A 12,301-nucleotide genomic window follows, 5' to 3' on the forward strand; every position below is an offset into this window, starting at 1 on the left:
AACCTTTAAAACGGTGGCAGTTCAGGGATGGCAAAGTATCACCATGGGTGATACCAAGCGTCTGGTGACCTCTACAGGTCATAAACTCCTGGACGTCATTGGCTGCTAAGGATTTGCAACCAATTAAATATAATAACTTAATTTCAGCTCATGTTAATTTATCCAAATACAGCCCCTTAAACTTTATAGTCACACTGTATAATCAACACTATAGATATCAACTGCTGAGAATGCTAAACGCTTAAACTAAAATTGAAACAAATAGACTGTTTTCAAGTTTGTCAAAATGATTTTGTTAAAATCTCCCTTTATGCAGGAAGCATATAAATTATACATTAACTTAAAACAATAATAATCTCAGATTTGTTTAATGATTAACACGTGTATAATCGAAAAGCATATTTCTATACACGGTAAAGTTATAATATTGCTGGGGAACAGTGACCTCTAGTGTGCAGCAATTAAGTCGAATTGATGGTAGGTATTTGTGTGGGTCGTTTAACAAAAGGTTTCTCCGATGTTAGTTGCTCTGTTTACTGATTGAATGGAGATGTTATGTCATCAATATATTGCATCTTTTTTCACCTTGAATTTTAACCAGGAGCAATGTGGCTTGAAGGCCATGGTGGTTCAGGAAGATTAAAAAAAAAATGCATTTCCAAAAAAACATGTTGCTCAGCTGTCATTGGTTTTACTAACCCAGTCCTGAGTCACACTTTAGAAAATATGCAGATCGACCAAATGATGCATTGATTGTGGCATCGCTGATGACGCTGACTCCCGAGATTTCAGCATACTAGAGTAACACTTAATATGCTTCTTGACAGTTTGTCTCCATTAAAATCCGAAAGGCCAGGTAAAAGCTTTTTACTCCTCTGAGTAATTCTCTGGGGGAAGCAGAGGATTTCAGTGGCAGACCCGAGGACAAGCTAGTGCAGCTTAGCTCACCGTGCTAATTCCATTGTGGCAGACATCAGATATCGGTGTGACAGGCAGAAAAACCCTTGTTAGCTGAAAACTGAACTGAATTGGTGCCATTTTGTGTTAATCGAGTACTCTCACTATTATTAATACAGTTCATGTATAGTAAAATTAATTGTAATTTAATAGTAACTTTAACATTGTTAAAACAACCTTTATGGAGTGCCAAGTGGTATCTTTTTGTGCATCTTCAGCAAAAGAGAAACATCAGGTTCGTTCTGTAGATACACACCTTTGTCAGGATGTTTTAATTACACCATAGTTACTGTCTTCTGAGGCATTTTGGGTAAAAGACACAAAAGGCTCAGATTGCTATGGTTTGCTTTGAAACGTAAGGGCAGTCAGCAGTACTTACTCAGCGTGAATCTCTCTCATCAATGACACCTGTTTGCCAGGCAATGGCAACACAGTAACCTTAAGAAGGCATTAACCACAGAATAAAAACACACTGACACGGACTGTCCAATGGGGGAAGACAAAAGATGTTTTCTGGGCTGCATATGATACACTAGGAATGCAAGGGAAGATGTGATTGGTACATGGGTCAGCAATGCAATGCCATCTGTTCTACTTTGTATACACTCTAACCGTGTGATTGGTGGTGGAGCTTGTTGGTTCTGGCTTGGACCAGTATAACTCAACCCAATCACCAGGAGGGTGGGAGTGCTTCTAGGGGATGGGGGGGGGGCGTCCTTTGGAGTCAGTGTGACTGTAGATAGTGGTCGTTTCTAAATACCAAGAAGAACGCTAAGATCATACTTGGGGTCTCGGCAAGAACGGTCTTGCTAACTTGCCTTTGAAGAATGAACTTGGGGCACAATGAATCTTGGGATTGGTCTCATTCGGCAAGGATGCAACCAATGTATCCTTTATATTTGGGGCAGGGCAGGAATGACATCAGGGGATTTTTACCGTCCTCTGTACTTCCGATCTTAGTATTGGAACTGGTCTACGGCAGCGGGAGATGATGCAAAACGGGTACATGAGAACACAAGTACGGTCAAGTACACATATTGAGAAACACTTAGTGACACCAGGATGTGATGGATGCAAAGCTTATGTTATACGGTCCCTCAGGAGGCTTTAGTTGTTCCTCAGGAGCCAGTTTGGGGTGGCGCCCCCGGTCTGGCTGAAGTAGGACCACCACCACGGCTTCTCAGGGCCCTCATCTCCACCCTGGTGCAGCTCCGACATGGTGTAGCGCTCGAACTGGTTGTACGGGTCGAAGCGGTCGTAGGTGTCCGTTAGTGGGATGTGGAGGTCCTCCATGCCCGGCTCCAGGACCACGGGCTTCAGCTGGAAGTCGACGCGGCCGGCCTGCTGCAGGCGCGTGGGCAGGAACACCTTCTTGGTGGCCCTGGTGTAGCCGGGGGCCTGGGCCGTCACGATATGCACGCCGGGGGCTAGCAGACGCCAGTAGTCACCTTCCTCAGCTGGGTGCAAGCAAAACAACACAAGGTCCTGCTCACTTCAGGAGTAACCAAGGCAGCAATAACCTGACATTCAGAAGCGATTCCGCATGAGTTTGAAGTTTATTTACTCAGTTTAACTTATTGTAAGTGAATTACTTCTTTCTGTCTGGCCGTACACACACTATTCACATTTATTATACATGCTATGACATATATATACACACACACACACACACAGAGTCGTGTAATCATATCTTTTTCGGGACCGCTCATTCATTTCTATGTGAAAAATGCTAACACTAACTATGACAACCTTAACCCCTACCCAGCCCTAACCATAACCATAAGTAACCAAACAAAATACAAGAGCTTTTGCATTTTTAGTTTTTTCATTGCAGTCGTGGATTTTTATAAAATAGAGTTTTCTCATATGGGGACCAGGAAACTGGTCCCCATAAGGTAAAAAAAAAAAAAAAACGGGTATCCATCACGTTGTGGGGACATTTGGTCCCCACAAAGTAAGGTATACCTGGACCACAGTGTTTCAGTGTTCTTCTAGCCATCCAGCAAGGCATCAGTCACTTTTTGGAGACAAGAATAAATTCTTGTTAGTTTTTATTGTGTTATTCTTAATTTGCATCTATTCTAATGTTAAACTGTGTTTTTTTTGTTCTGAGCCAACACTTACTACCCAGATAAATAAGTTTAAAGATTTCCTGTGACTGTCTTAGACTTTTGCACAGTACTGTATATTTGATATTATATGTATATTTGATGTAATGTATTATTTATCATGTATTTTTAGTGTACATTGTGCTTTATGTAAATCTGTAAATTCATTTCCCATGTCCATGAATAAGTGTGAGAGCACTGACGAAGTAAATTATGCCGACAATAATTATCTATCATAGACTGAATTAAACCTGGGGGCCAACTTTCCGCTGTGCCTGGGAAAGAGCCTGTTAGCCACAAGCAGCCCTCAAAGACGATGCTCTGTTTTCAGAAACCAGGGCATCTTGGCACAGGTTGAGTCTGAGGGAACACAGAGCTTGTCGTGTTCGGTGGAGAGTGCGGCCTTCTCTTCCAAACACCCACGAAATTGTGGATTCAGCACAGTCACTGTCGGCTCCTACCTGTGGTGATGTCGCGTCTGATTCCTCTCACCGACACTCTGGCTCCTTTGATCCCTTTACCCTTTTGGTCTTTAACTATCCCTTTTATCCCGCGGTGCACCTGTGAAATGCAGACAGTTACACACAGTGGGATCCCTTAGTTGCCTTCAGATACAAATGCAGTCACAAAAAAAGGACTATAAAACTCTTAAAGGTGAGTCAAGTTCTCTAGAAGCAGTAAGCTTCAGATGGATCATGCCTGCCGCATCTATGAAGCACAACGGGACTCCATATTCACTGAGATGTGACTGAAGTAACGGACCATTCTACTCCATGGAGCTCAGGACAGTGAACTCACCGACTCCATGAAGCTCAGAAGAGCTTCCTTATTCCGCTTCCACTCTGTGTAGAGCTCTTCCTCAGCTGGGAACTTATCGCAGCCCAGCTCCACAGTGATCTCCAAGCAGTTTGTATGAAGGTAGTTAAAGTCAGACATTCCTGAGGAACGGTGACATTTAACAGTTAAAGAAAACACAGAGATGACAAGTTTGAAGCCTAGAGGTCTTCGCCGCCCCACAGTCATGGACTAAAGTTGCTCACCTCCTGCAAAGCTGTACCACTGGGCACCATTAACGATGCCCCCGTTGTTGGCAAAGGTACCCCCACACCTCTCAGTGTTTTTATCGGCCATGTCAGCATGGGCATCAGCGTAAGTTCTCGCCAACTGCTTGAAGACCTGCAGGGAAACAACCGTGCAAACCAATAAATTAAGTTCCGGAACCACAGCATCTTTGCCAAAGTTCTTCAAGAGAATGTCCATTTGTGATTGACCCATTTTATGACACATCCCTCACTTAGGTCACCTGCTCATCTGGGGTTGGTGAAAACATCTTTTCCTCCAAAGGGTGTTTAGAGAAGTCGAATGGATAGGAGGCAAGCAGGTCCCCACTGTGGAAACTGGCTGAGATCACAAAGGGGACGGTCCTGATCCACTTCATCACTGCATATGTCTCAGGCGCCACCTGGGATGTGCAGCATAAACACAGAAGGTAATGGGATATTAACGAGGTGGGAACACTGCACAGTGAATGTCAACCAGTGTTGTTCACAACCAGCTACTGGGAAGTATATCCTGCTTGCTCAAGATATGCAGGGTCACAATACATAAACAGAGATCCCAGTCCATACCTTACCAAACCAGTAGGAATCTGGAATGGGAATGTGATCACTGCGATATCGCCGGTTTCTCCGGCGACTATAGACGATGGATGTCAGCTGAGGGAAGTTCCGATTTAGATCGATGTTCTGTGCGTTGGTTCGGCCACTGGTCCATGCGTCGTACCTCGGGCCCTTTGGGTCACATGGGGGGAGGTACAAAGGTTTACTGTTTTGGGTGGCGGGGAGCAGGGAGTGGCTGTGATATAGATGAAGGTATGTCGAGCACAGAAGGAGATCCACTGATACCAATAAAGAGATGTTCCAGAATGATCTCCAACACCAGAAAAATGCCCTAGGGGTACCTTTGTTGGTCAAGTAGTTTAGTTAACACTGATCATCTTCTATGTCTAGATCTTCCTTTATTGTGCATTTTGGAGGAAGCGTTCCTTAATTACACATACAGCAGACCAACATGGTTCAGACATCTTGCTCCAACACGCTCACGGAAATGGACTTCCCCTTTTTTCATTCCCCTTATACTGTATTCACTCTAGCTGCCAGCATGTGTTTATACATCGCAGATTCCTGAAGGATTTTTTTTTTCCCCTCCCACTGCCAATTTTGGGTAGTCGGGCATTTTCCAAGCACATGCAATGACTTGCTGTTGGTCAGTCTGATTTTCAGTTTTAGGACACTCAATTTATTGTTCTCAAATGCATTCCAAATAACATTTTAGAATCCAATGTGATTTGTTTTGTTTTGTTGGCTTTACAAAATCTGAATATATGAGGTAGGATCTATCACATACCATGCACACCCGCAGCTGTAGAGTTACTGTTTCTTATGCTCCAACTGTCACACTTTCCTCAAGGAAATGTGTCCAGTCATGTGCTTTGTACGATTTAAATGGATTCTTCAGCTCACTGGGGGTTTTGCAAGTCGTGTTGTTTGTTCTTGCATTTGAATAAATATGGAATCATTTCAAACTGTGCTTTTCTAATGCCAACATCTGAAATGGATGCTCTGGGTCTGAGGGTTTAATAACAGTGTTTAAATCGTTGCTCTCAGGCTACATATAAGCCGTGTTTAGTTTTTGGTTTTATGTTAATTTGTAACCGCAGTGTCCTTTCACACACCAGACACCTGTTATCTATTTTCCGTCATTGAGCAACAGCTGCTTCAGTGCTGTGAGGAAGCTGAAGACTCACAGGAATGGTGGTTAGTCATATGACAAGGCCAGCAGCCTTCCCACTGCCAGATGTCCTAGCGGAACGGCACTCTTCATCTTAAGCTCCGTGAATGTTTAGTATCAGAGGTGGACAGTTCAGGTCCAGAAAGTAAAAATCCGGACCAAGATTTTGTTTAAACCAACCAGAATACTCTGCGATTGTGACTCTTTATACTCAACTGGTTGGATAAAACAAAATCTTGTTCTGAACTATCTTGACTGAACTATTCAGTCTATACAGACTTATCCTTTAACTTATTTTTTTGGTCGTACAGGTAGATTCTAAGTTAATATTGAATTTTTTTGGTTAAGCAGTTTATCTTTCAGTTACTTGACCAATGCTCGACTCGGGTATTAGATCTGCAAATAACTTGCTCTCCACCGGATGGCGCCGTACGCTTGAAGTAAGCGAGGACACAATCTGGAAATGGGTGACCAGGCACTGCTAGGGAGGAGCCAGGGCAGATTTATGAAAAATGAGTATTTACTTCCTGATTTTCTGGATCATTGCTATCCTCTACGTCTGCGGCAGCCAGTTCATAGCCATCAGGGTTCATGGAGGGCAGGATGTGGATGCGGGTGGTGTTGATGAGCGTCTGGATTCGCTCGTTGCCCAGCAGATACTCAGAACACAGGTACTGAGCAAGGTAGATGAGCAGCTCTCTGCCCAGCACCTCATTCCCGTGCATGTTGCCGATGTACTTCACCTCAGGTTCCACTAGGGGGCAGAAATGATGCAGCTGTCAAGGTGAGCGATCAGAAAGTCAGGGACTACAGTTGCCTGTGAAGAGATGAGACTGAGACAACGTGTCTTAGAATGGCAAGGAGACAACTTGCTTAGAAATGAATGGAAAGAAGAATGTGTTCAGAAATCGTGAATCTATAAGCAGTCGCTTACCATAAAATGGCTTGTACTACAAAGCTGTGGGAATCAAGCATTACTCACATAGGTCGTGGCCGCCTGGGTTTTCTGAAAATTCGATGACCAGAAGGTCCTTTCCCTCGAGGCTTCTTCCGATGCTGTAGGTCCTGGAGATGTGGGAGCACCGTGAGGCCGTCTTCTTCAGCATGTTCACCATCTGGGTGTTGGAGTGGTAGATGAACTGGATGATTGTCGACGGCTCCTCCGGGGCGATATCGGCCAGGGCTACCTCTTGCCTGGCTGGAGGTGACGCCGTAACACGTCAGGAGACAAAAAACATCCGTAACTGTCTTGCAGAGCTCCAGTTTGGACTCTTATAGGCGACCCATCAGAATGACCAGGATCGAAGCTTATTAAATTTGTTCATTTATCCAACATTTATCCAAGATTTTTGCAACTTTGCAAAACTTGCTCAATGCATTTTTTGTTTTGTTTTGAGATGAGAAAACCAATGACCTAAAGTCAGGCTTCCTCATCATATGTCACGGTACTAAGAACCAAAACTCACTCATCCTCATGTGATCCATTCCAAATTAAATTTATAAAAACTCACTAAGTCTACAGGAATGGTATCTACTTACGAGTTTTGGAAATTTGCTCTTCAGTTCCTCCCCAAACAGTCATGTTGTGCCTAGCAACCTTGTCAGGGACTGAAGTCGTTTTTTGAGATAAACAGCTCAAGTCACGAGGAGAGAGGTACAAGGGATAGGAATCCACATTTAGTGTCTGCACCTCCACATTCCAGGGAACTGCTCTCTCATTAATGTGACAGAGATATATGAGAGCATATGAGAAATAAACCAGAAGCAGCTGAGAACAGACCTCATTAGACCAAAACGTGAGTCACCATGAAACTACTTCAAAGATGGAAATAATTAAAGAGCTGAGGGGCAACACCAAACATCTGCTCGCTTTTTCCCGCCGTTGCTTTGGGGCCGACTTTGTAATCCTGTTAAAAGCCATCAAACCTGGGCAGCGAGCTTATTGGTCATTAATGAGCACAGTTCCGCAAATGGCGGAAATGACATTATGGCTTAAACAAATTTCTCATTTCTGAGAGCGGTGTTTCAGTTGGCCCATGAGCTGCAGCACAGCTGTGATAATAAATAACAGGGCCCAGGAGACAAGCAGATCCTGGTCCACACAAATAACGCCTATTTAGAATTAAAATGTCCGTGGATGAGGCCCATCTGTGGGTGCTCGGTCTACTTCTAAAAATCGAGAAATATTTTCTCCACATGGATGGCGTATGCAATTTAACTCCTGTTACACTGAACAAATGGAGAAGTCCGATACAATCGACGTGATGTGCCAATTGTAAGATTTCTACTTTTCACATAATACCCAAAAATATTTACATTTTACTAGCATTTATATGACCCATGTGGAATGTTCATTGGATCATAGTATATCCAATAGTTTGTGTTTGTTAGAAGTCTATTAATGATACCTTAGTCAGTCGACATGTAGCTCCAGAGAGAGAACCCTCAAGCATCATCTAACCCTTGGATGATTCCCATGTGTCTCTTCCACACATCGGGCCCCGTACCTCTCAGACCTTCCAGGGGGTCGTAGCACCCTTCCTCATCACTGACGAAAAAGCGGTCGCAGTCCAGGAAATAGGGCCAGGCCATCTGGATGCCTTCGAAGGCGTGGATGCAAGACTTGCGCACTTGCTCGCAGGTAGAGCGGCAGGGCTTGACAGCTCGGTCGCGGTCACAGCGTGGTACCACCACCGAACACGACAGCAAGCGCAGGTCTGGGTTACACTCCCCGCCCAGCAGCGAGTTATACACACTGAGCAGCAGGTACTCTATGCTCGTCTCCACCTCCTGCCGTGAGCGCTGGTCCAGCAGGTTGGGGAAGATGGACTGGGAGTAGGGCATGTCGTCGCAGTATCCCAGCACCATATCCGCGCACCTGGCTTTTTGGGCAAGTGGGCAGACAGAGAGCCAGTTTCAGGTAGTGGGGAAATACACCCTAGACAAGCTGCCGATACAACAGCATCCAAGCAAAGCCAGCTTCAGATAGAGAGGGTAACCAGAATCAGGTTCAGAGAGAGGGGAAGGCATCAGATCCAGGTTCAGATAGAGAGGGCAACCACAGCCATCTTCAGATAGAGGAGCATCCAACTGCAGCCAGCTTCAAATAGAGAGGGCAACCACAGCCAGCTTCAGATAGACTGTCAGAAAAAAGCATACAGCCCTGGTACAGTTTTGTTCCCCAAGGTACAAACAATATGAATGTACCCCCAATGGTACAAAAATGTTCCTCAGAGTTCATTCCTGTACCTTAAATGAGACTAAAATGTACATTTACCTACAGCTTGGGGACAATTTGCAGACCCTTGAGGGTACAGCCCCAGTGACAAGTAACTGACCCCTCAAAGGTACAAATTGGTACTTTTTCATGAGAGTATATAGAAGCATGCAACCAGAACCATCTCCAGGCAGAGAGGGCAACCAGAGTCAGTTTCCAGTAGAGGAGCATGCAAAACAGAGTCAGCTTCAGGTAGAGGGACATTCAACCAGAGCCAGGTTCATGCCCAGGGGAACACACCCAGAGCCAGCTGCAGATATAGCAACGTCCAACCAGAGCCAGCTGCAGATAAAGCAACGTCCAACCAGAGCCAGCTGCAGATAAAGCAACGTCCAACCAGAGTCAGCTTGAGACACAGGATATGCTACCTGACATTTTAACTACGAGCATCAGGCCATTCTGTTATTGTTCGTGTGATAAATCCTACTTAATCTTACATAAATTATAATGCTGTAGACTGCTACAGGTCTGCAATCCAGCCCTCCGTAAGCAGAACAAAATAATAAATTGTGCTTGGCAAAATGTAACTCATTTCAAATTCATAGAAATTCTTTGGAAAATTGATATTTAAGCAAACCCATTGCAATTATCCAAAGCATAACTTAAAGAGAGAAAATATATGCTACACTGGCATGCCCCCACCCCCTCCGCCACCCATCCTGTCAGAATCTAGTGGTTCTAGGCCAGTGCTACAAGCCCAAGACATAACTGGGACACTCTCTTGGGCTGGAAAGGAGAGGAAGATATTTACAACTCAAAGACACCCTGTCCTCTTAAGAATTTCCCCCCTTAATAGCGACATCTGCTGAGACAGATCCTGACGCCTTTTTACACAGGGTCTGGCTGGGCTCAGAGGACGATGGCGCAACCGGATCATCATTCGGACTTTTAACTGAAAGGCTTAGTGGATGATTTTCACCCAACCCACTGTCCAGTGAAGCCTTTCTGGTTGTTAGTGATGAACTGATGCCTGTCTGGAAATTAGCATTTCATATTCACAGAGGTAAGGGTAAAAAATTGTGCCTTTGCTTGTTGAGGTACATTTCTGTACCATTGATGGTACATTAATTCTGTTTGTACCTTTGAGATGTTCCTCAGAGTCCCTTTCTGTACCTTTTTACAAGGGTACAGCCCAGTGACAAGCAATTGTACAAATTTTTGCCCTTTTTTTTCTGAGAGTGCAGCAGCAGACATTTGCATGCCTGATGAGTAATAGGTAGAAAGTTAAATTAAGTAGTATGTTTAAACTTATAATTCAGAATCTAATTAGATACAAAGCGTATGGAATGTGACAATCACAGTTCAAACAACTGAAAGTGCCATACGGTTCAGTTTGGGGAAAGACAGGAGAAAGAGCACCTACGTTTTTCTTCGGCTGATTCCCTGCATCTCCCTGCAAGACACATCATACATGTTACTACATTATTACCGTAACTGAGTAAACACTACATTCAACACTAGATGGCAGCAGTGCGATTACGTTCCTGCTGCTTCATATACAAACACGTGAGTAGTAAGTTCTTTTTTGAATGATCAAAGCAATATACTCTGCTACAGGGAAAAAGAAACAAAGAAAAAAAAACATTGGAAACATTTCTAACGCTCGTTTAGACCTTATGTTTGTAAAATGTATAAAATTCATTAAATACAATGTTGTTCTTTGGTAGCTCATTTTCCCACTGCCGACCACTTTCGTTATACATATCTTCCCCTCACGTTTCTTTAGATTAGTAAATACACTCTCTCCCCCTTCCTTTCCCACTCCCCAATTTAAAATATTGCGGTCTTCTGTGAATGGCTTTGCATCAGCGCACGAAAATTGTTTCAATATGCAACTAAACGTGTCCTTTCTTTCACAGGAAACAATCCTTGCCCCCCAAAGGCTTAATTATTTTCGTTAATGTTATATTCGTGTCAAACTCTGTTGTTATTACAAAATTCAGCAGAACTGCATTTCCTCCCTGCATATAAATGTAACGTCAACCTAATATAGCCTGCAGTTAACTAATCAAAAAGTTGTTAAACTTATAAACGTTTATTTATGCTACAATGAAAAAGTGAATACAACTGAATGTAACATTGTAAATGTTCACTATATCATAAGAACTGCAACGAGAATAACATATATGTGAACATGCGTCAATGCAATTCTGTCGTACGTCATGGAAGATTAAATCACGACAATATGTCCTTTAGCTTTGTCTTACCAAAACACTGTAAACATTTGTTGCAATCAGTTCTGGTATTTCGCTCATGAAGTACAACTGCATCCAGAAGACTGTAGTATCCGGCTTAGAATAAATCATACATTACCTAAAATTTCGTCTCCCGGTTCGCACCGCGGAGGAGCGGACCAGACGGATATAGCGAATATATTAAACGTGAAGATAATAGAGTTCATTTTGATCCATTTGTATTCCATTTGGATTGTGATGTGGCACGTCTGCGCTCCCCCTCACTTTAATTACAAAGGGGGCGCTCCGCTCGCTCTGTTCCCCCAGAAAAGTTAGTTTCTTATGCGTTTTACGGTCGCCGATCAAATTACAAAAGAAATTGCTGTACAGAAGAAAAGCGGGGCGACAGCGTATTGGCTTATTGCCTATATATGTATGCATTTTAAAGCCGTATATTAATTAAGTATTATTCTAATAGTAGACTACTTGCAAAGCTGTTGGTAAGAAAAATAGACTATATTCTTTTTATTTGATGTACGTTCGCACATTTTGCTTGCTTTCCATACTTTATAAGAAAGCATATTATGCGGTTCCTAAACACTTAAGTTTTGCTTTCACGCAAAATATGTGGTTGCGGAGATTGAGTCCATTTCGGAGTCCCCCATTTGTTTCCGTGGGATATACAAACAGTTAATCCAGGCAAGTTATAAGCATACTTGTTTTTCGGAGTTTGTCACATTTCTGGTCATGATGCACCTTACTTTAGAATAAATGGCCTTTGTTTTTCAAACTAGTAGCCTATAATTAGCATATTCTTTTCCCGTTTATGTAAACTGTTTACTTGACATATACGGGAAATGCATATGCTAATTACACTAAAATGTTAAACATCTAGGAAATTGCTTAGACGTTGAGTGATGCGTGCGCTGTTTAGCGTTTTCTGAAGTGCAGGGTCCGTTTAAAAAGCACAGAAAGTTCTCCGTAGTAAGTCATGC

At 43.3% G+C, this 12,301-nt stretch overlaps 1 protein-coding gene across 2 annotated transcripts; it reads right to left on the reverse strand.

Moving 5' to 3' along the window:
• Positions 1-1,087: 1,087 nt before the first annotated feature.
• LOC111842630 (carboxypeptidase Z) lies at positions 1,088-11,650 on the reverse strand. Of its 2 annotated transcripts, none has more exons than XM_023809458.2 (11): positions 11,446-11,650; positions 10,496-10,525; positions 8,363-8,737; positions 6,838-7,053; positions 6,380-6,609; positions 4,694-4,855; positions 4,369-4,527; positions 4,106-4,241; positions 3,864-4,003; positions 3,527-3,626; positions 1,088-2,414 (listed from the first exon to the last, which is right to left on the reverse strand). In XM_023809458.2, the coding sequence occupies exons 1-11, from the start codon at positions 11,552-11,554 to the stop codon at positions 2,065-2,067; spliced, it is 2,007 nt and encodes a 668-aa protein (XP_023665226.2). In that variant the 5' UTR covers positions 11,555-11,650; the 3' UTR covers positions 1,088-2,064. The 2 variants fall into 2 exon arrangements, with proteins under 2 accessions (XP_023665226.2, XP_023665227.2); XM_023809459.2 differs by having other exon boundaries at positions 11,340-11,650.
• Between the last annotated feature and the right edge of the window lie 651 nt (positions 11,651-12,301).

Source organism: Paramormyrops kingsleyae, chromosome 12, assembly GCF_048594095.1.
Source record: "Paramormyrops kingsleyae isolate MSU_618 chromosome 12, PKINGS_0.4, whole genome shotgun sequence".
Lineage (NCBI taxonomy): Eukaryota > Metazoa > Chordata > Actinopteri > Osteoglossiformes > Mormyridae > Paramormyrops > Paramormyrops kingsleyae.